The following is a 24,968-nucleotide window of genomic DNA, read 5'->3' as shown; positions in this document are numbered from 1 at the left end:
AACATTCTGAGGCACACGACCAAGCACTGCAACAACTTGTGGAGCCTGCGAGACTCTTCTGTCACCGCCAGGCTGTGCACTGAAATGTTGTGACGACCATTCTTTTAATGCATCCACGTAAACAAATAACGTAAGATGAAAACTGATTGTTCACATTAGAGAATGATTCAGTATGTGGGTGAGGGAACTGAAAGAATAATGTTGCTCCATGCTACTCTCCACTGATCCACACTAGATTATATCATGTATATCATCTTGTGTCTGTATATTTGGCCCTCAGCTCCTACTGTGGCCCCCAGTGGTCTTGGAGGAGGAGGAGGAGACCACAACGAACTCATTGTGACCTGGACGGTGAGTAGAGGACTGAGAGTAGTTAGTGTGTGAGTGTACATAGTACACTGTCAAGTCTGTGGGCCTCTCTTTAGTTATAAGTGTCATACATAAGCTGCTACCCCTGCACAGTTGTTTTTTTTCACACATTTCCCTTTATAATGTTAAAAAACTGTAGTTCCCTTAAACCACTCTTTTATATACAACTTCTGTTCCTTATTATACCTGCAGGAATAAGGACTTAAAGGACAGGTTCACATGTGTCTAAGTCGATCTTAAAACCACATTCACACACAGGCCCATACAGTGTGAGAACGTCTTTGCTTGCTTTAATCATTCTTCATCGTCCTGTTATGTTCGGGCCATTATTGGAACTTTTCCTAAAGAATGGAAATGTGAGTGATGGGGGACAAAATCCACAGTAACATAAATAACATCATTAGGCTTCTGCAGTCTAAATGAGTCTAATCTAGTGGATATTGTCGGGTTACAAAATCCAGTCAACGTTTTCTTGCTGAGGTGCGGTGGAAGGAAAGGAAGACAAAGAGGGGATTTTGGACAAAAAAGTCTTACTTTGAAAGATATTCATGATTTGCTTTACTCCACTTGCTCAAATAATTGTATCCACATAATAATACTTGTGGATTTGATCCCCAATCATTCTTGGTTGTGCATTACTGTTGGAAGTGTTCTCCTGACGGCCAGTATAAGGAATCAGTGACTATAGTTTTAAGAGTGTGAACCTATCTTTAGAGACCTCATTTGCTTGCTGATGTCGCAGTGGGACAGCCCTAAGAGTTCTCACACACACACACACACACACACACACACACACACACACAAATACACACTGGGAAGTTGTGTCAGATGTCTGTTGGAACATTGGGATGGGGCCCATTTGTCTGTCTAGAGAGCCACAACTTAATTCTCTCCTTAAACTTGCAGCCCATGGCCAGAGAGTACCAGAATGGTGATGGCTTTGGCTACGTCCTGGAATTCAGGAAGAAGGACACACAATCTTGGATGGTGGCGCGTATCCCTCAAGTGGAGTCGTCCCGATATGTTTACTACAACAACAGCCTGACGCCGTACAGCCCCTTCGAGGTGAAGATCAAAGCTTACAACCGCCGAGGAGAAGGTCCGTTCAGCCAGATCGCCGGGGTCTTCTCTGCAGAGGAGGGTGAGTTTAACCAGCAGGTTCCTTCTGCTACACCTCCAGTCAAGGTTGTGTTACGAAGCAGTTATTATGCTCATTATCATGATAACGTTTACATTATTGTAATGAATATTTGCCTTTTCAGCGTATTTTACAACAAAAGGTAAAGTTATATATGGCAAATAAAGGAGAACATTGAGTCTGCTGCAAAGAAAAACAGAATTCACGAAATAAACTATTCTCCACAGATGTGGCATCCTGGCAGCCAACCTGTCTTTTGTAAATGTACTTTTATGCCGACTTTTGAAATAAATAAATAATATAAAATAATTCAAATATTTTTGCATTACAACCTCGCAGTTTTCATTTTTAATTAAACCAAGAAAACATGTAATCCAAACTGAAGGACAACAGACAATATCACTATAACGACATGTGAGGAGACCTGTAAACAGGAAGCTTATTAATATAGCAGATCACGTGTGCATTATTCTTCTTGTCTTGCTCAAGGGCAGCTCGGCAGTGCCCAGGAGGTGAAGGAATGCCAGGCCATTCAGGGTTTACTGTGTTCTGTAGATCGTTCAGAGAGATGATACACCAAGTGTAATTCTGGATTTTAGCCACCATAAATCCAGCAAATAACACTCAGTTGTATCGACTTCAGACTAAGAGCAGATCTATCTCAGGAGACAGAGACGAGGTAGACATCTGTCGCTGGGTTGCAGCTTCATCTGGAATCTCTTGTAATTTGTCGCGTACAGTGTGTCCTATGGATGACTTCATAATTAATTATGAAGAGTAGTTGTGCCATATTTATAGCTGTTATATTATGATCAGAACACATAAAATGCTGATCTGGCTCCTCGCTGAATCATGTTACTATGATGATGATAATAATAATGATAATTATATAACTGAAGGAGACTTGGCAAGTCTTTCCATAAACTCGTTGTAGACCACAGAGACACTGCGAGGCGGGCTTCATATAATCTACTGGCAGGAGGAGAGTTCCCTCCATGAGCTCTTAAAGCACATCTTAATTGAAGATAAACAGAATAAGAGGAAGTCTAATTACAAGATCCCGAAATAAGCACAACCCAGCGTTATCATGGCGATATTGCCCAACCTTTTTCTCACATCACCATATTATTCTTAGGTGTTTTACCTACTGTATCTTCCGGACAGACAGTTAAGATTGGTAATTTAATAAACCAAGTTTTATTTCAGAGATAGATTATTGTAAGTGGAGTAACAGATGGAGACACATGCATGAAATAAAACTCATCAGCAGTGAGGGGAAAACTTGCAACATGTAAAGAAAGGTTTACGACAGAGGCAGCTGCAGTATGGTCAGCAACCACTAGAGGGCAGCCTGTAGTAGATGGACCCCAGTCAGCTCACTTGTGAATTCACTGCTTCCCTGTTTGTACATCATGAAGTGCGCTGCACCCACTGACCTCCTGACCTCTCGCCGACTCCTCACAGAGCCAACAGTGGGACCGTCGAACATCAACGCCACGGCGCTGACAGCCTTTGAGATCCAGGTGTCATGGGAGCCCGTCCAGCAGCTCAGCGCCAACGGCATCCTCAGAGGATATGAGGTGATGAGCTGCATGGATACACATGTGGATGTCCGTCAGGCACAGCAGACTGCACCCGACTGCTAGAGAGGGGATAAGGAAATGTGGTTGGCTAAAAAATGACCTGATGAACTCATGAACAGACCGGTTTGTTTTACAGTACAGAGGAATGTAGGACATGCTGTTACATTTGCTAAATATAGTCCGGCTCAATCAGCATGGCCTCCCTCAACAGCATCTTACTAAACCTCACCGCAGGGTAAGAAAATAAATAAAATCTCATGTGACTAATAGAATACAAGATAAAGTTTAAATTCACATGTTGCTATACCTGATTATCAGGGACATGTTCACTACTTGAATGCATCCTGGCCTTCACATTTTTATTGTAGTAGTTTTTGTTGGAGGGGAAACACAAAAGGGGTACAGAACATTGACCTGTGGTAATAAAATACAGCTCATATGTTATCAGTGGGAAGTTTTACTTAACTTAATAATCCCAGAAAGAATGAAAGTATCACTTTGAAGTCTCAGTCCATCTAGTCCTTTAAAATGTCTATTGTCTCATGACCTGTATCGAACAAATACACGTACAAAGCCAGTGTAAACCCACTGAGCAAATGAATCACAGAAAATAAATCAGGAAAGAATTATAAACGTGATAATGCCACATACATAAAGATAAGGCGGGAAAGAGAGAAACAACATCACAGTACGTTTCTCTATGTTATATCCATGTTGTCCAATATCTACAACATGCATTATCAAAGCTAAAAAAAGACGCGAAAAGACTTTAGGAAATATCATAAATTTGATCATACTGGTAAACCACATACTTAGGTTAAAGGTAACTTTAATAAAAGTAACATGTTTGATCATGTTTGCTCAGACTGTCACTATAATCCTGACAGTAGTACATGAGAAAGATAAACGTTTTTCTCCACGTCATGCTTTTCCTTTACAGTTGTGAATCGTGGTTCTTTGTCCCTGTGTCTGTTTTTCAACAGAGTTTATTTCTTAATCTACAGCTACAGTGTTTTTCTTTGAGGTGGCAAAAGAAAAAACAAGCTTCAAACTTTGCTCTCGTGGCCATGGCTGAGCTGGTATAGAACCAGTTCATTCATACGCAGCCCTCTGACCTGCTGTTAAAGTTCTTATCATTTTATTAGCTGGTCTCAGCCCCACAAGCTGCGATCGTTCAAGCTCACTCTATAAACTCTGATTATCTTAATGGCCGGGATCATAACTAATGTATCACATAATAGTGTTGGGAATGGCTGACGTCAGCATGTCAAGTTGAGATGATCAGTTTCATTTTCTCTTGTTGTCGAAGATGGATGACTTCATTAGACGCATTAAACACTGAATGCAAATAGACAAACATGACATGTTTAGTGCATCTGCTGCTGTGACAGCAGGAAGCATCATTTTAAAACCAAGTGTTTCGGATGATGTGTGTAAATGTGTTTTCATGTGTCCTCAGATCCGATACTGGCGGCAGCACGAGCGCGAAGCGGCAGCAGACCGAGTGCGGACAGCGGGACTGGAGGCGACAGCCAGAGTGTCCGGACTGAGACCCAGCACTCGGTACCACGTCGCGGTTCTGGCGTACAACAGCGCCGGCACGGGGCCGCCATCGCCACGCACCACCGTCACCACCAGGAAACCACGTACGGCTGCAGCACTCACACAAGCATACAGAGTCACATGTGTGCAAACTACAAGCTATGGGGTCACAATGAGGGACAGATTCACAGAAAAAAACTTATTTAAGAATATTAAAATGGGTTGCTTGTAGTTTGAAATCAGCCTCCAGCAACATCACAAGTATCCAACAGGAAGTGCTCATATCTGGCTGCCGTCACTTTAGTGAGGGTGGTTTCAATCTCAATCAAACCATACAGAGAAGGCTTTAAAACTGGCTCGGTCTTCATCTGGATTTCACGACTGAACATGTGTTTTCAGCTCAAATCCTAAAGTTCTTCCACTGTTAAATCCATCTGCTGATCAGCATCTGTTAGGACCAAAGGAACCGCACTTTGTAAAAAGGCTCCTGGAGCACAGAGAAGTAACCGCATGTGGTGGAGTTTACTCAGCTCTACAGAGCAAGCAGCTCGGTAGCACAAACGTTCTTTCTTTTCCTATCAATTTTCAACGTGTGTGTGTTTCCACAACAGCCCCCAATCGGCGTCCGGGCAACGTGTCATGGAAGGCTGACGGCTCATCGGTAACGGTGAGGTGGGATCACGTGAAGGCCATGCACAACGAGTCCGCAGTACTGGGCTACAAAGTGAGTGCTGTCTGACTAAACATGTGTGCATGTGTGTGTTTGTCTGCATGTAATGTGGCACATGAAAGACATGATTCTCTAAAAGGGTTCTCCCAGGTAGTAGCTTACTAAAGTGTTGACTTCAGGCAATGCCACGTAAACTCTACTCGGACTCTAGTGACAAAAATGAAGACTTGAGAGACATGACGTCCTTGAAACGTGATATGAGGCTACTGTGCTAAAATATTCAGGTCTTACAGCTTCACTTGGTAAAACTCTGAAAGATAGTATCAAGCAAGACTGGCAAAACTCCACACCTTGAATGTTTACACATTAGTTATATTATGACTCTGCCTCAGCTATGTAAAAACACTCATTACACAGGAATTAGTAAAGAAAATTGTTGAGATCAAGGGACAACCTTTGGGTCTGAAAGTGGAAGCCAATGCTAAAGTATCTTAAAGCTCCATTCTCTCTAATATCCATCATGGTCCCAGACGACTTAGTGATAGAAACCCAGATAGCAAACTGACTCCGTTCCGGATCCGCCCAGGAGGTATCATCTACGGGTCAAAGATCCGGCCCGTATCCGGAACGGCTCCCGGTCAAAGATTCAGACCATATCCGGCCAAATTCAATTTGGACCAGTTCATAAAGCGGCTCATTTGGCCCGGATCCTCCATTACTCAAAATAACTACAGAAAAATCTCAAAGCTAACCAACATATATTTAAAATGCATCAATGGAAAAAAAAAATGCAACCATAAATGATATCAAAAACAGTTTTTTATTAAAGGACAAACAATTATTTTTCGACGTGTACAGTTATCAACTAATAATGATTATGAGACAACTAGTTCTTGAACGGTTTTATGTACAGTTATTACCCTTATAGAACAATTTGTACCTTTTTAATATAACTAACCTAACAGAACTTAATAGAACCCAGTGGACGTGGTTAACAGCAATCGCTATTGGAGAACCAACAAGTCTCTGTGTAACTGGTTGAAGATTATTATTCCATTCACAACAGTGAAAAAAAAACAAGATTGGCGTCTGCAACTCGAAGAGCAGCAAGAATTAGCGGAAAATAATATGGGGTTTAGTTTAAACTTCACACGATTAATTTTCAGCCCAAAATGTGCATATCTTTCATTCTGAAAATATTCAACCTGACTGCACATACACATTAGGTTTGTTCAGTGGGGGGATATTTCCAGCACGCCGGAGTCTTTGACACCATCTGGCTGAAGGACTTTTTCCCATTCACCCCTTTCCAATTGATGGTCTTCCCAACGCCGTCGCTGAACATGCGGCGAGGATGTTCCATGTCACCGTTTTGTATCATGTCCAATGGTTGCCAGGGAGGAAATCTAAAATGGATCAAAAAAGTGCTATTAATATCTGATACTTTACAGAATGTTTTCGAAAGCGAAAGTGTTAATGACAACAATAGTTCAAATAAAAGATACATTTTAATCAGATTTGCTTGAGATGCTTAAAACAAAAAACTCACCACACTCTTCTTTAGCTGAAAGTTGGAGGGATCTTTGAAAAGGTCCACTTCCTCCACTGAGGTAAACGAACCGGGTCTCCAGTCACTTCGACTTCTTGGCCAGTTGAGTGTTGCTTACTGGTGAGATTGTCAACTTTGACCATCAATTGGTCAAGCTGCTGCTTCATGTCATGATAAGCTCATCATATGAACTTGAGCAGCTGTTAAAAAACATTAGAATAAGGTTAAAAAATAATTTACGACCGATTTCACTTAAAATATGGAAACATCAAGTTTTATACAATTCCAGTAATGCAATCCTAATAATCATATTCGCTTGGATTCAATGTGGCAGTGTGTATTGTAATATACGTGGTATACAATTAACAATTGTTAACGTCTTAAGTGAAATGATTAAAATGTTTAATTTGAATCCCATAGCTGTTATTGGTCACCACAGCAGGCAACGGTGTCTGATGCACAGCTTCCCCCTGCCAAGTTGGGCTGTACCCCTGGCTTGTAGGTGTTTGCTGTCCTGCTGGTGATGGTGTCTGTGGAAGAGGGGGAGGAGGGGCAACAGTGCTGCTCGTCGTTTGACCTCTGGATCTTTTTTTTTTGAGGATTTTCCTCACTATCGTCATCCGAGTCCCCATAGAAATGGCTATAAAGGGGGTTAGAAAAATACTCATTCGTCATACTAACACTAAATGACACATTTAATTTTTTTATTAAAAGGTAAAAAACAATTTAGTTCATTTGAGCTATTGACAGATACAGTGTTAAAATATACTATTCTCAGAATATGTCTACTGCACTTCTTTGTACAAAAAAAAAAACTACAGCAACCTGAAAAATATAAGCACCAACATGTTTAGGTCAACTAACAACTAACATTAAATCTAGGGCTGCAACTAACGATTATTTTTCGATTAATCGATGAATCGGATAGAAAAATCAAAAAAGCATTAATTTCATTCACATTATCTGATCAATATCTGGGCCTCTTATGACCACGACATCACGTTGTTGGCTAAGCCCAACTCCGTGATTTGATTCTACTTTGAGTAAAAAACAACAACAACCTGCAGCCAGATCCTCCGGTGTGCCGGTTTAACGTTAACGAGTGACAGCGTGAACTGAACCAGACCGGGGGGTGACGGCATGTTTCACCACGTTACGGTTGTTTACAAGCAAGACTGAACTGTAGCGGAACTTTAATGACAATACACAACCCAAACACGTTAGCTAATGTCCTTTGATTCTAACTCAAACACTTATAGTTGCAGTGCACGAATCACACAAAAAAACAATGTTACAATATCGTGATCATAAAAGTATGATTTTATCTGCAGCCCGGCAGCTTGTTAATGACTGCTGGTCAACACAGTATTTATGGGCCACCGTCAGATTGTATTCCTTTGTATCTGATACCATAAAAGGAAAAACATGTCAATGAGATCAACAATATTTGGCTTATTAAAACACAGTATAGGTGATAACAGAGAGTGGGACGGGGGGGGGGGGGGGTAAAACATGCACGCTCTAGCAATCTGTGCATACAGGTTGATCAGTTTTGCATAGATTTATACATTTATAAATGTAATTTTATAATTTGGAAATAAGGAACAAAAGAACAAGAATTACATTTATTTCAGTCTGTTTAATCTGCACATTGGAATGTAAAAATCGGACATTTTGTGGTTTTATATTGAAATATTGATGAGTGTTGTTATGACTCCATAATGCAATGACATCTAATAATCCCCCCAAAACCCACTGTCAGCAACATTGTGAATTCTGAACTGATGAAAAGTGTAAAAATGATTTTATGTTGTAGCGTTGAGGTCTGAACTAAACTCTCGACCTGCTGCGTTCTCAGGTTCTGTACAAACACGAGGGCCAGACCTCACTGAAGCTTCTGGACAAGGCCAAGACATCCATGAATCTGCCGCTGCCAAAAGACAGCGGCTACGTGGTGTTGGAGATCCGGTCCTGGGGGGAAGGCGGGGACGGGCCAGCACACGAGATCATCGTGTCCCGGGACTCAGGTGAGGAACTGAGAAGCACCTGCCGACGCTTTCTCTAAGGGACAGGGATGTTATGGAGTAATGAGCAGCGTGAAATTGGCATTAATGATCAAATGAAGAGATTTTGGAGGACTCACAGAAACACTGACAGAAATAACTGTGTCTGTACCCACAACAGCCCGACAGCACTCCTTCCCTTCTCGGGCTGTGGTGGCCTATATCTTCTCTCCTGTGGTTGTACGTGTCACTAGTAGCTGAGACAAGTTCTAATTTGGCACAAACACAAACCGTATGTTTAATATCTATAGGGGCGACTGTGGTTCAGTGGTAGAGCAGGGGGGTCTTTCAATCAGAGGATCGGCGGTTCGATCCCCGTCTCCACTAGTCCACGTCGATGTGTCCTTGGGCAAGACACTTAACCCCAAATGACTCGTGCTGTGTATGAATGTTGCATGAATGTTAGATAGTCCTGATGGGCAGGTGGCAGCTTGCATGGTAGCCCCTCCCATCAGTGTGTGAATGGGTGAATGATGATGTTTGTGTTAAAGTATTTTGAGGTCAGAAGACTAGAAAAGTACATTCCATTTAGTATTTAATAGCTGACGTGACGGTATCATATGGAGGACATTTCTTGTGGATGTTCTTCAGATATTAGTGTGTTGTGATTGTTTAAATGTTCATTAAAATCACCAAATAATAGTGTTATACAAATACATAGAAATACAGCAGGAATGACGAGGTGTTCAACACATGTTATGGTCCCACAGTACATAAGGAGAACAATAATTACATGTCTTTCAGTCTGTTTAATCTGCACATTGGAATGTAAAAATCGGACATGTTTGGGTTTTATGTTGAGATATTGTTGAGTGTTGTCATGACTCCATAATGTAATGACAGCTAATAAGACTTTTAATCACAGGTTATCGGCGGTGCTCTAATGGAAGTAAGTCCTCCTCAGGGACTTCCAAGGCCGTGTTATCTCAGAGATAACTATCAGAGATAGGAACATTAGGATATCTGTTATTTTGGTCATAAATATGTCAGCAGTATCTAAAACAAACATGGGACAGTGAGAGTTTATTATGGGTCAGACATTCCATGTGCTTTGGTTATAAAGGAAAGGTCAAGAGGACAAAGGAGGCTTTTTACTTACTTTACCTTACTTTCTTTTTTATAATGACAATATATTGAGGTTCAAGCACCAGCCCTATTAACTGGGACACATTTAAGTCTGTTAGTTGACTGATTAAGAGTATGAAATACTGGGAATGTTAATGTTCCATTGCATTCAGCAACTCTACATCTTGTTAAATTGACTTGTTTCATACTGTCTCTCACACAGGAACTGGTATGATGGTGCAGAACGAGGCCTCCTCCACTCTGTCCAGTCAAACTCTCCACCTCCTCACCGGCTTGCTTCTACTCCCTCTGGTTTCATTGGCCGGCCTGTGATCTCAGCCAATCTGTGGACTTTTTGCTTTGAATGGCTTGAAACTAAAGCTGTCCTGTGTCTCAGCCTGTGTTTGGGGTTTGGGTGGGTTCAGGTGGTCGGGGGAAGGTTGTAGCACTGCAGGGATTGGACGGGTGGGTGAGGAAGGAGGGGTTTCAGTTTTCAGTTTTTTAAATAATAAACACAAAGAGGGTCTTTTTTTTAAGTCTGGATGGATTGAAAGGGTTGGGAGAGCAGGGAATCCCTGTCTGTTGTGTATTTATGTACCAGTGTCAGTAAAACCATGCCTTATCGGGACCATCACATGTGTGGCTGACGCGTCTCATACGCGTCCTCCAAACTGTAGCTGTCAATACTTCGGGTGTAAATTATTCATAGAATCAATGTTATGTGTATAACTTATGTACATACAGTCTGTTCTGTCCACGCTGAGAGCAACTTGACTGATAAGTGTCTTGTTTTCTGAACGGTCGTGGGTGGTTTAAAGAGCAGTAAAAGTCAGCATCTACATATTAAGCTCTTCGTGCATTTTTCACCTCTTGGTAAATGCTGTCATAATTGACCCTACGCTAAGTCCCGCCCCTCAAAATCAGACTGGTAAATAATAGCGCATCTTTAGCCAGCTCTTACATGTATCTGTCTCTGCTCCACACACTCTCAGCAATGGTATGTTTATAAAACCCATGGAGCTAAAATAAGAAGATTTCATTTGCGCATCATTAACTAGCATTAGCACGTCTATGCTATGCTATGCTATGAAGGTATGCTGAATATATACACATGCTGCTTTAGCTTTTTAATGATTGTAGCAGTGAGTAAAGACCTACTCGTCTTTACAGGAACACTGTTGGTCCTTCATGTCATTGTCTTCTGTCTTCTGTGTTGGTTCACTTTTACACTGTGATCTGTAGGCGCTTGGATATATCCTTCAAACTCTAAACATCCCTTTAGGTTTTTACAAACATAAATAAATACTTCCTCAGGGAGTGCAGTTAGTGACAGTGTGGGCTCCATGGGTGGCTCAGATAGCTTGGCGGAGTAGCAGCAGGGGGCGGTGCTTAACGAGGGGTCAATTGTAAAGTCACTGTTCCCCAAACTGTGAAAGACATGGAATTTCATAATACAGCTCATCATGTACACGTTAACATGAAGCATCCCGTTATTGCACTTGTTACGTCTTGTTGCTCACAGTGAACACAGAATCAGTCACTCAATGGAACACTGAAGAACTTTTGCATTGATTTTCAGCTCCTGCTAATGTCTTTATGCTTGTTTGTGTTTTTGTCTCAGCTGTAATTATGGCAAGCTACAGGAAAACGTCAGCGGTCCAAATGAATGTTTACATTTTATATTTTTTATGTCTCATTTTGGGGGTTGTCAAATTGGATGAATGAAGGGAGTATTTAATTCTTCGCTTATATTTTGTTGTGCCTGCATTGTTTGAATAATTCCGACAACGATGTACAAACGCTTCTGTTCAGTGTTAATTAGGTTTATTGCAGCTGCTTTTATGTTGGTAGGGTAATATTAAATGGACTGCTGAAGTTGAAAGAGTTGGTCGCCAAAGTTATCAGAGAATAGTTAACAGTGTCATATATCATTCTCATTGTAATCCTGTCAGCATCTATCAGCTCTTATGTAACATGTCTAGTTTACTACAGTTTATCGGAAGAATGTGACCTCCAGTATGCACATTCAGTCTGTCACTCATTCTTGCATAGTTATCCTGTCCAGGTCAGGTCTGGTCAGCATTTCAAAGATTGACACAATTTTACAATTTTTCTCTTTTGTTGTTGCCTCAGTATTTTTGGTTGATTTGCTTCAGACCTGTTTGCTGTCAACAGTGTGATACTCAAAAAGTTAAAGGGCAACTGATGCTTTGGAGTCAGTAACAACTGAAATATAGAGTTGGGGTTTACCTTTTAATTCAGTTATCACTTATTGTTCTATAATAACCATGTTTTAGTTTCCATTATCCTAGTATATCTCAAATCTTAAAAACGTACAGAATGACTGTTTCAATCTGGAAACAGGCAGGTTCACATCTGGAGGTCCGGTTCCAGAAGCAGACCAATGCTCTAAACTTAAACGGTCCAGAAATTGTAAAAAAAAACAACCTTATTGGTCATATAGTTGACTTTTATTGACGCGTATGACTCAACAGTTGCCTCAAAACGTGTGATATAGTTTCCGACACTGTGGATGATGCAAAGTTCTTACCTTTTACCATTTTAGCGGCTTGCTATCTAAGCTAGTTAGCTTGCAAATGTCCCCAGAATTGAACCGCTCTAGTGTTAAATTGACAGCGATCCAAGACCAGCCCTTCAAGGGGGATCAGAGAGCAGTTGGTGGTCCGTAGCAGTGTTCGATTACGGCGTTCACACCAACCCAAACGAACCGCACCAAGGGGACGAATGCTCCAGGGTTTGGTTCAACAAGATCCACCGCAGCTGGTGTGAATGCGCCTTTAAAGATTTAACTCAAGGTTCACTTACTAGCTTTCAAGCGCTACTCTTAATTGTCCTTAGGGTTTTCCTTAGTTTGGTCATACTCTATCAAATGAGGAGGGTTGAAAGCTCTGGAAAAGTACGTGTTTTAGGTCAACTGCTCCAAATCCAAAGCATCAGGAGTTGGTGAATCACAGTAGAAAGCCCAGGATTTATCCTGAAGACTAAATACATGGTTATCAAGCTTGTGAGTTAAATTGGAAGGAACTCTAAATAGGTGATCCAAATTCACTCACCAGCTTTAATATGTCAATGGTCTGGACAACCAAAACCTTTTTGTGTTACTTTAGTTTTACATGTTATGCCTTCATGAACTAAGAATGACTACTTGATTGATGTTTTCTATTTTATCAGGAAAATGTAACTTTTCATCACATGCTTTATACTTTTGCTCTTACCATATAATTTAATTTACAATAGTTTTGGTAAGAGAAAAAACAATATATTAGGAAATATCTTTTTCGATGAATATTGTCAAGCACATGTCAAACACGTACAACTAGAACAACACGTTGTAAACTATTAGCTGTCATTATTAATATTAGTTTCATGATCTTGAACTGAAGTTTAAATTTAGGTAAGACCAATATACGAGTGTACTTATATTTGGGGTTGACCGATCTCACCTCTAGGCCAACAATCATTTCAACACAACAGATTTTGTATTTGCTGTCAGCTATAGTGCCAAATTATTGGCGTCAGCCTTTAAAAACTAAATTGGTCTAGACCTGGATTTATATCACCATCACTCTGAGTCTCACACCTGCTTCATCTCTGCATTACCCAGAAGGTGGAGGTGCTTTCAGAATAATTGAATAATGTCCTGTTTTTTTGTGTTTTTATTCTGTAAGAAGTGTTTTCTCAATGACTTTAGTATTCATTGAAAAGCCATGAAGTAATTTCTCCGTGTCTCTGTGCCCAGTCGCTGAATGTTCTGGCGGACTGACTGGTCCCATCACTCACTTCAGGTGGTAACAGCGAGTCTGTGTTTCATATGGCTTGGCTGAATGCACTGGATAATGTAGCCCTTGGGCCTTTTCATAATTGTGATTGAATGGAAATGTGAGGGAGGGTTTGGGGAGGGGTGCTACTTGTAAATATGATTTAAAATAAACACTTTGGGATTGTATTTGAGTAATGTGTGTATTTGTTACATTCCCAGTTGTGTCAATGTATTAACTTCCCATACACACTGGACTGTTAACCATAGGCTGTATATAAGAAGTAGACGTAGTCACAGTGACTTCACCCATTGGTTTGTGCACTGTCATTTTGAAACCTAGAGTTCTGATTTCTTTCCGTCGCCATCTTGTTTTTTGCAACCATAAGGGAAACAAGAGGATGGAGTTGAGTACAATCAAGTGAAATATATTTGATGGCAAACAAAATGCTGCAATTAGCTTTCAAGAACTGAAAACACACTGTGAAAATGTTAAAGTTCTAAAATGAAACCACAATGGAAACAGCCTGGATCTGATATCGCCAATCCAGCTATGGTGAAGACATGACCCGCCCTACTTTACCTCTCATTGGTTTTGATATTCTTAACCTTACCCTAACCAATCTCACTCCTCATCCCTAAACCTAACCAATCCAACCAACGGAGGTAACAGTTAATAGCCAATCAGACGCAGAGTTTAATGTTATATTTATTATTTACTAGCCCGGGCATGGGTAGCCCGCCCTAAAGCATCCTCTGCTTTATGGTCTATTTGACTCTAAATGGACCATAATTTACTAAATAAAAATCATGTCATATTGAAGAAGACTTTAAACAAGAGATTGAGACCATAAACTCATGTTTTCAATGTTTACTAAGGTAATAAATCAAGAAAGAAGTAGAGTAATTTTCTCACAGACTTCTCTACAGCCAGAGGAGTCGCCCCCTAATGGTCATTAGAGAGAATGCAAGTTTAGCGTATTGGCTTGCCACCTGAAACTGATACAAGAGAAGAGTTTGTCTGGATGCATTGAGACGATCTCTCTACTCCATTACATTTCTTGTATGTTCAATGACCCCCTCCCAACAGGGTAAGTTTACCAATAAAACACTGGTGCTGGTGTGAAATGAATGATTGTCAGGAACCAAGTTCACTAATCAGACATTATCTATTTCATCGCCATATACTGAACAAATGTATGTACTGATTACATACCATTACATTTGTATGTAACAGTATGTAACCAGTAAAGACACAGTGAAGCCCACAAGCCCAGTTCACAAACAAACTACTAACAAAACAAACTACTAACACAACCACCAGGTCAAGGCCCCTGAGGTTGGTGTTGGAGGCAGAAGGGCTGCTGAGGTGAATCTGCAAGATGAAGACTGATCCAAGGAGAACAGAAACCTTGCTATGCATAACAGTGCTGTTGAAAGGTCTGGGGATCAGCAAATTGCAGTAAACAAACAAATACAATCACAGTTAAATTAAATGGAATCTGGATGTTGTTGGCATTGGCATCCTAATGCCACACTTCTGACTCAGTGGATGTAGACTGTGGTATAAGTCTTCTCCTCCTCTTCCGTTATCTCCGCTATTTTCTTTTGCAAAGGCTAAGAAATGTCTTAGGCAGCTTAACACCGCCTAAGAGCATTTCTTAGCAATAATTCAGCTCTGTTTGAAACTATACTTCTACTGTGCATTGATTACACAAAGTATTCCACAAATCCTCACCACATAGGGCTGTTACCTCTGTCCAAACACTGAACAAAACCCAGATAACTCTGTACGTATTCAGCTGTATCAGCTGTGGTGTAGAAATTGAACTGATAGCTCATTTCCCAGCATGTCTAATAACCAGCGTTACCATAAAGTGGGGTTATTGTGCACGTCAGCCAGACTCCCACCACCATCAGCCCTTATCAGCTGCACTTTGCTACCAGCTATTAGTCATTAATGAGTAAAATATAAAAATGACCGACGCCACCAAGCTGTAGACTGTGCTTCACTTCCTCTTGAAGAAAGGTAATGAGATCATCACCATGTTTGCGTTTGTGTCGTACACAACTAGCATTTAGCTGCTATTTGCTTCATGTGTTCATGTGCAAACTTTAACATGTTCTACTTTTTTAAAGGGGAAGAGTGGTTGCATTGTGCAGCTATTATTAGCGGTTGTAGGCCTACAACTAATAACTCATTATTGACTAACTTATGGAATAGTTTTGTTTAATAATCATTCAAGTTTTTTGCAGATAAAATGTTAGAGAATAGTGCCAAATGTCGAATAAAATACATTTGACTAATGATGTCTTTATTTATTCTGTCCGAGAAAAAAAGCTGTTTAATTACATATCCACGAAATATAGAAAGAAAGCAAAGACAAAGTTAACTGTTGTTTTTTCAGCAGTCGCCAAATGATATCTGCTTTGGTTTTTCATATGTTTTATCATCATCTGAAGTGAATGTTTTTTGGTCATTCAGAAGTTGGTTGGATCTTCCGACTGCACAATGGGGAAACTTCTCACAGGTGAATACCATGTACTCCTTTCATGTGTTCCATTTCCCGGTTAAAGACACAGACACTCATACACATATGTACAAAGATGCCAATAACCTTTTACATTTTTCAAAAACTCCAGGGGAGAGACGTAGACCTCTTCTCTTTAATTCATTCACTTGTATTGATTTGTTTATTAATTCAGTCATAACTTCCATAACTGAAAACTGAGAGTGGAATTCTAAGTTAATCTGAAATCGCTATTCTAATCATTTTGAGCATTTAGAACAACTGCGCTAATTTTTGCTTCATATTTTATTGTTCAACCATTACTAATCGTATTAATCTCATGTTTTACTAATTTAAAATGTGTCCATGTTACTTTGTTATAATATGTTATTATGTCACATAACTCATATATAATCAAGTCATATCATAGATTGTATCATTGCAGTCATTTGATATTAAGTAATCAAATTGCTCTAATTATTACTTTTTTTTAATTTGCATTTTCATTCACCAAGAAATGTAACGAATCACATGTTGCTGTAGCCTCTCAGTCCTAAAGCTAGTGAAGATACTGGCATCATATGAACCTCCTCCACCTAATGAATCCACTGGTAGCATGTCATGCTAGCTTGAACCGGCATGACCATATTCACAGGTTCCCTTGACTTCTAACCTAAAGATATGAGAATGAAAATGGGTTCTATGGTTCCCATGAGTCTCTCTTTTACAGACACGCCCACTTTATGGTTATCACATGCAATTTGGGGAGAAAACCAATTAGTGTGTTTCATGCAGTATAGGTGTATTTTTCTAAAATTGTGCATTTATTGTCACATTTAGCACAAAATCTGTATAGCAAATGGTATCAACCCACATATTGCTGCAACAACTTATGAAACATAATAGAGCATGGAAATGGGCTGCTCATATACTTACATCATAATGTTCTAACACTTGAATAAGCGCCTAACCAAAGCTGCATCAATCAAATGAATCTTCATGATTCACTTGTTTCTCCCCCTATAGACAATAACTGTTCTATGTGGAACTCTTAAGGTTTAAATGACGAGGTAAATGTATTAGTTTTTTTTTCTTGCAGCGACTTTAATTGTAGGTGTTGTAGTTTAATTGTGTAGTTGTTGTTTTGCACACCCTGTTCATTCGATGTGTCCATCCTTGGACATGTATGTTCTATACATCACATGACTATAATGCCAAAGTCTCACTCTCTTCTGTTTTCTCTGTTTGTTTTCGTAGCACTGGGCGTTCTGCTCGTTTTACACATCGGTAAGCATTAGTTAGTTCGGCATTGACTCTTTTTCAGTGTCAGAACAAACACAGTTAAGTCTCATTGCTGGTATTCCACTGTCGTTCCTCAGCCTCATCCAATAAACTGGCGTGCCACATGACCAACTGGGCCCAGTACAGGCCCAGCATTGCCAAATTCACCGCGGACAACATCGACCCCTTCCTGTGCACACACGTCATCTACGCTCTGGCCACCATCAACAGCTTCAACCAGATCAGCCCCATCGAGTGGAACGATGAGCAGCAGTTCATCACGCTCAACAACCTTAAGAAAATGTGAGTGAACGTGTCTTCAATATCCATTTTTCAAGCCAAAACAAAACCTCCATTCAGGTTACTCCACAGATGGTCTCCTGTCTGAGTTTTCAGCCTGGATTCCTGTTTTAACATTTTAATGAACGTTAGAAACATGTTGAGTTGTCAAGTAAAGCCATTGAGGGATATTATATAGAATAATGAGACATTTCCAACCTCATTAACACATTTTCATAACAAAAGTATATCAAAGAAAAACCGTACGAGACTCCTCAATCATTTTCTCAAATTCAGAGCTAATTTGTACTTCTGTCCATCCGGGGAGAGGGATCCTCCTCTGTTGCTTTCCCGAAGGTTTCTTCCATTTTCTCCCTGTTAAAGGGTTTTTGGAGGAGTTTTTCCTGAACCGATGTGAGGTCCCGGGACAGAAGATGTCTATGTGTATTGTAAAGTCCTCTGAGGCAAATTTGGAATTCGTGATTTTGGGCTATGCAAAATAAATTTAATTTAATTTAATTAATCAGAGAGGCAAAAATGAGACCCAAGATGACCCTGAAGGAGCTGCAGAGATCTGTATCTGGCCATTTGAGCATTTTTAAGTCACTTAAGCACAGACCTGGGCTTTATGGAAGGCTTCAGTTCGTTAATTTGAGTTATTCAAAAGGCATGAGGAGACTCCAAACCAATACGTATTAAGTACAGGAAAATTAGATATGGTATATGCAGAATAAACTATTAGCATGAATGTAATATGTAGAGTGTGAGATATGCCATTATTTACAGTTGAATGTGGCCATAGTAAAATGACAATCTATGTGGAGGTAAGGTTTGGCAGAATCAGAACAATCCCAGGTTCCTGCACAGCTCTCGAGATAAAAGTCCTAACTATTCAACTGTATTAACTCAGCCAGGCCAGCAAGTTAAGTGGAGAAGTATAATGCCATCAGCATCAGTTTGACCCTACACTTTGTGTAGTGTATTGAGTATTAAGATGTTGTCTCTCTCTCTCTCTCTCTCTCTCTCTCTCTCTCTCTCTCTCTCTCTCTCTCTCTCTCTCTCTCTCTCTCTCTCTCTCTCTCTCTATCTGCTCTCAGTAATCCTGATCTGAAGACTCTGCTGTCTGTCGGAGGAACAGTCAATGGAATCAGCCCGTGAGTTCCTCCATGTCCTTCACACACATCAACTCAGAGGTCAGACACCTCCCTCTGCCGCTGTATCACAACAATGGATGTGGATTGAATGGAGATCTTTTTTTTATACATCCCACCAGGTTCATCGCCGTGGTTGCCAGGCCAGAGGGCCGCGCATCCTTCATCAGGTCGGCCATCAGCTACCTCCGCACCCATAACTTTGATGGGCTGAACTTGGCCTGGGAGTATCCCGGACACAACGGCAGCCCAATGGACGACAAGGAGAGGTTCACTCTGCTGCTCACGGTTAGCATGGATCCCAGTGTTTAACCTCACTCTGACTTTCAATGGGTGCATTTCAGTCTGCTTTAAAGCCATCAGTGTTGTACCTGGTTGTGATTGTAGTATTTATTAAATCATTTTGATGGCATTAGAGGCAAACCTACACAAATATGGTGCATTCATTGGGCAAATTAAAAGTTGGTAGCTAACCAAAGTGATAACAATAACGACAATCCATCTATATGTCAACCTCATGGTGGCACTACGGGAAAGGTTATTGAGGTTCAGCAAAGTGAGACGTCCTCTTCCTCTGGGAAAACGGCATTCAATCCAATGAGACATTTCTGTGACGACCAAAATGGAGACCTCAACAACCGGACCACTGTTATTGCTATCCATAGAGTCATGGCCTTAGCCTGGCTAAAACCATGGTACACGTTATAAACAACATGTGTAGTCTCCCCGATGGGCCAATCAGTAATAAATGAATCACTTTTTTCCAGTAAGTTTAATGTTACTTTTTTATTTAACAATATAAAGCCACTTAGTTGTAGCTTGTGATACCAAGAGAGGAACTATTACAAAAAGAAATGACACACTGAGTGACTGAGCACACAAAGTGCCGTGGGATGGATCATCCTTCCAAGTCTCCATCAAAACCTGTGGTGTTGTAGTCAGACATGGACAGAAACAATCAGATGTGGAGGACCTGAGCTGTTTTGGTTTATTCTACAGGAACTTGCAAAAGCCTTTAAGGATGACGCCAGGGACTCCAGGAAGACTCAGCTGCTGCTGTCAGCCAACGTGGCTTCGTTCCGTCCCACCATCGACAGAGCCTACGAGGTCGAAAAGATCGCACTGTGAGTTTGATTTCAATGGACTCAGTGTATGTTTATGCTCAGAAGTGTAAGATATCTTTAGTTCGGGGGAAAGGAAGGTAACTTTAAAGCCGTTTCTCACGAGTGCGATATGAAAATGTGATGCAGAATTATGTAAAATCCGTATGGGAATGTTCTATTTTACTATGCACACAGGGTCTGGTGCCAATTAGCCGCGTTGCCTTGTTCCATTAAAACATTTTTTTTTTAACGGTTTGATATACCTTTGCAGAGAGCCAGGCTGGATGTTTCTCCCAGTCTTTGGGCTAAACTAACTAACTGGCTCCTGGCTGTAAACTAACCGCAACTTCGCTGAAATCTACCAAATGAATTGCATGAACCTGTTTTTTCACTACGTCCTTCACCAACTGTTAAACTTCTCCTACTGCTGAGCTAAAAATTAAACCTTTTCAAATCAACAGTCCCCTTGACTTCATCAATGTCATGACCTATGACTACCATGGACACTGGGAGGCGTCTACTGGACACAACAGCCCACTGTACCGCAGCGCTATGGACTCCGGCTCACACATTCATCACAACATCGTAAGACGGACTTCTGAAAACTGCATACACTCTTTGAAACACATTTATTTATTGTTAAATTGTCCAAAATGCAATTTAGGAGGCTGATCAGAGCGATATTTAGCAATATTCTAAATATGGTTTTCAGAAAGCCTTTTCCACTTAAAGCTGATTAACAGATTTGTACCACAGGGGGTCTCACAAAAACCTGTGACAATGACCCTGGATATGATATTGAATATAGATGATATTATCCAAACGACATACAGTAACATAAGCATTAATTTAGAGTCAGGTTTCTATCCAGCATGTCCCCTTTTGGCTCCTGTTTGGTCTCCACAAATTCTTGAGTAAAAATCTGCGTTTTTTTTGCCTTTATACCTGTACTATGAGCTGAAAAATACAGGATTTATTCACAGTTGGATCTAGAATACTAACACACATTTTACATTACAGGGAGGCATCTGATCCAATGTCCATAAAGTTTTATGCTGCAGTGTTTATCTCCTTTTCGTTAGAACTCTTCCATCGCCCACTGGCTGGCTCTGGGAGCACCAGCCGAGAAGCTGCTGCTGGGTTTCTCCACTTACGGACGAACCTACCGCCTTACCACCGGCTCTACCGGCCTGGGAGCACCGTCTAACGGTCCCGCAGATGCCGGACCCTACACTCGCACTGCCGGCTTCTGGTCCTACTATGAGGTACTGCACTGTCAATGTTCAGCTGACTTTGAAAAGCCTAAATTCAGAACACGATAAGTATTGTGGTTACGGCTGCTATGACTCAACATCAACGTGATTTACGGTCATCTACATTTGATCAAGAAGAAAATGGAGCTCAACAACTGAGAAGTGAAACAAATACAAAATTAGAAATTCAAAATGAATGCGGATTCTTCTTTTAAATGGCGAGTGTGAAGCATTTCGGGGTACCTGTTCGGAGAAATGGAATATAACATTTTCAGAACTTTGTTTTCACAATAGCCCAGAACAGAGAAACCGAACATTGGCTCTAGAGAGAGAGTTTCACGTTTAGATTACCTGAAGGCCACTCTCTGGTTCTCTACACACTCTTGTGAAACTGTGGTACCGCCAGCTGCCGACGGAATTGCTCCTAAAGTAGTGGATTCTGAGTGAACCAAAGTCCTGAAAGATACCACGGCGTTATCACGGCTTTGTACGTTATCGCACTGTTTGAAAGGGAGGAGTGAGCGGATTTATATTCAGTTGCTTGCAATCTGGAACCACACCACTAGATGCCACGAAATCATAAGCACGTCTTTTCAAGTGTTTTTTATCAGTAAAGACGGTAAACTAAGAGGATCTCCATCCCATAGCCCCTTGTTCAAGTCTGATCTAACTCTGTTTATGTTTCTGTGTTACCAGATCTGTGACTTCATCACCAGTGCTACTCCGGAATGGATCACTGAACAGGAGGTACCTTACGCCACCCATGGAAGCTCCTGGGTTGGTTATGATGACAAGCGCAGCTATTCTTCCAAGGTAACCAAGAGCCCCACTACTACATGCAGTTATAATGACACTATACAAAATACCACTCACGTAATCTGTGATCAAATGTTCTTGTAAAGTTGGTGGAGGAGAGTTAAAAGCAGCTATTTTCCCTTTCTTGGTCTACTTGATGTAGCTGTAGCTGCTGTTTGATCCTCTTTGTCAATGATGTGCTCGTCCTGTAGGTCCAGTGGATGACTGCCAACAAAATGGGAGGTGCCCATGTGTGGACTCTGGACATGGATGACTTTGGTGGAAACTTCTGCTCAGATGGAACTTATCCTCTCATCAAGCACCTCAGGACGTCAATGGGTAAATACTGAAGCTCAACGAACTTACAAGGCCTTCTCGGCTCACTGTGATGTCTTTTACACTTGAAAGGACTTTGTTGTTTGCAATAGTAATTCCTAATAGTCCGTACTGAGCCGAGGGTACATTTGAAGTCATGAGACTTGAAGTCTCAAGTACTTTACAGGCTTTTTACAGACTACACCATTTAAAAAAAAAAGCTTAGTTTTTAAGCCAATCGATTCACAAGCATTCTTTAAATAAGGTTAACTCATTTGAATTTACAGTGTCCTTTTTGTAATTTAATCTATCGATCGATAGATCAATAGCGATCAATAGCGATCTCAAAAACCTGAAAGCAATGAAAATTGCCATCTATGTTTTTTATAAAAATGCATTCAGTGTTTTAGTTTTGGGGCAGTTTGTAGTCCGTTGTCAGAAAAGCTTAGTTAGTCTGTTCATTTCATTCATGACGTTCTTTTCTCCATGTGTGAATATGCAGGCTTCGCCCCTCCCCCCACCACCACCCCAGCACCCACCACCACCCCGGACCCCATTAAAGAGTTCTGCCGTGGCCGCCCCAATGGCCTGTATGAGAACGTAGCTGACAAGAGCACCTACTTCCAGTGCTTCCAGGGAAACACGTACTTGCACCGCTGTCAGCCCGGCCTCATCTACTTTGACTCCTGCAAGTGCTGCAACTGGCCCTGAGCCACAGACTGTACTCCACTTTGGATGTCCATCCTCGTAGCGCTAGGCTACAACAGGAAGCAGGAAGAGAAAATTGCTCCTTACAGCTAGCTCACTGCTTTCTTCAAACAAATTAAACAAAATGTACTGAAATTTAAATTGCATGATTCAATAAATGTTATACTGCTTCTCTACATTATTCCTTAATTTGATTACTCCAGCTTCAAGTGAAAGTTACAAATCCATGATTTGTGTCCACACAACTGTATTATATTATTCTATATGTCTCTCCATAGAATTTCTAACAATGGGTGGATTATGAATACAGTGTCTGTACTCGGATGAAAACCAGGAATAAAATCCATCATTGTGAAGGGCTGTGTTGAGAAACCAATCATTTGTGGAGCACTTCTGCACATAAGTCATAATAAAGAATGCCACAAATGTCATAACATTTTTATAATATAGTAAGCTAAAGAAAATTATAAAATAATGTGGCATCCAAATTGTGATATAAAAAAAATATTATTTGGTACAGCGTAACAAGGTAGTAGTATAGTGTGCCATGAAAAGAATATTGTACATGTTTTAAAAATGTTATTAAAAATAATAGTACAGTATTCCATAAAAATGCCATAGCATGAAATAGTATATAATAAAATATGTCATGGTAAAGTGTGTTGTATAAATGTCCTAGTATGTATAGTGTGTCATACCATAACATGCCATACAAATGTAATATGTTATGTTTTAAAGGTTCTAATAGTATTGTATGGTAGTACGTATGGTATATAGTATAATAGTATTCTAAAATAATATTTTTCTTAAGAAATATAGAATTCATAGTCATGGTATATGCCATAAAACATAAATACATAGTCTAAAGTATGTAATAAAAGTCATAAAATGCCATAATATAGTCATAGTATATACATATATATAGTAATTACATTACTCAAGTAATTAATTTATTGCTGCTCTATAAGTCTCTTAAATCTCTCCAGTTGATCCAGCATGTTGCAGCTTGGGTATGAAAATGAAAATAAGAAAAGAGATCACATTTCTGTATTAGCTCCTCTCCACTGGCTTCCTATAAGATCAAGAATCATATTTAAAATCCTTCTCCTTACCTACAAAGCCTTAACTGGTGATGCACCATCATATCTTAAAGAGCTTACAGTGCCGTACTACCCCACTAGAGCATTACGCTCACTGAATGCAGGGCTACTTCCTAGAGTCTTAAAAAGTAGGATGGGGGCTAGAGCTTTCAGTTATCGGGCTCCTCTTCTGTGGAATCAGCTTCCACTTTCAGTCCGGGGGCCAGACACAGTCACTTCATTTAAGAGTAGACTTTCCTCTTTGATAGCGCTTATAGTTAGGGCGGGCTCATGTTTACCCGGGTTCAGCCCCTAGATATGGTGCTATGCCCTCTGCCCCCGTAAATGCTGGGCGAGTCCAGCCTTCATCCAAGCCGTTCCCTTATCTTGTCTTTACTGTTGTTTTCTTGATATAAAAAAGTCTCTCTGTATTCTTTTGGGCCTTGTAACTGTCTCGAGGGAATTTGTCTCTCTCTTTAAAATCGTCATCCAGTTTTTGTGGCTTCGTTGCAGCCTTTGTCTGAGTTACATGAACAAACTGTATTCCACAGAGTGTGCATTTTTGTCGCCCGAACATCTTTTGCAAAAATTACAATTATTATCAAATTACTCTTACTGGCTTTTTGCTCGATGGGGCTCCGCCCACTGTGGAACATGTCTTACTTTATTAATAACTTAATGGAACCCTCACACACTTTTTGGGATACTGAAAACAAACACAAACTCTCCTCTGTGTT

General features: G+C 40.5%; 2 protein-coding genes across 2 annotated transcripts in view; both read left to right on the top strand.

The window, feature by feature from the left end:
- Positions 1 to 10,312, top strand: part of cntn2 (contactin 2) — a gene marked incomplete at both ends in the record, with an annotated part of 33,571 nt that extends 23,259 nt beyond the window's left edge. Inside the window, 7 exons of the mRNA XM_079218390.1 lie at positions 281 to 351; positions 1,276 to 1,510; positions 2,972 to 3,087; positions 4,550 to 4,736; positions 5,244 to 5,356; positions 8,710 to 8,878; positions 10,203 to 10,312. Coding sequence (XP_079074516.1) covers positions 281 to 351; positions 1,276 to 1,510; positions 2,972 to 3,087; positions 4,550 to 4,736; positions 5,244 to 5,356; positions 8,710 to 8,878; positions 10,203 to 10,312 — 1,001 coding nt within the window. The remainder of the gene's footprint in view (positions 1 to 280; positions 352 to 1,275; positions 1,511 to 2,971; positions 3,088 to 4,549; positions 4,737 to 5,243; positions 5,357 to 8,709; positions 8,879 to 10,202) is intronic.
- A 5,957-nt stretch (positions 10,313 to 16,269) lies between these two features.
- Positions 16,270 to 23,155, top strand: chia.1 (chitinase, acidic.1; the record flags this gene model as incomplete). Its single annotated transcript, XM_079218800.1, has 11 exons — positions 16,270 to 16,288; positions 17,525 to 17,554; positions 17,647 to 17,851; positions 18,925 to 18,981; positions 19,101 to 19,266; positions 19,978 to 20,102; positions 20,543 to 20,666; positions 21,164 to 21,346; positions 22,031 to 22,147; positions 22,342 to 22,468; positions 22,947 to 23,155. 11 exons carry the CDS (start codon positions 16,270 to 16,272, stop codon positions 23,153 to 23,155), a joined length of 1,362 nt encoding a protein of 453 aa, XP_079074926.1.
- Between the last annotated feature and the right edge of the window lie 1,813 nt (positions 23,156 to 24,968).

Source organism: Taurulus bubalis (assembly GCF_910589615.1).
Source record: "Taurulus bubalis genome assembly, chromosome: 5".
NCBI lineage: Eukaryota > Metazoa > Chordata > Actinopteri > Perciformes > Cottidae > Taurulus > Taurulus bubalis.
The sequence above is the reverse complement of the archived record's forward strand: the minus strand, read 5'-3'. Positions and strand labels throughout refer to the sequence as shown.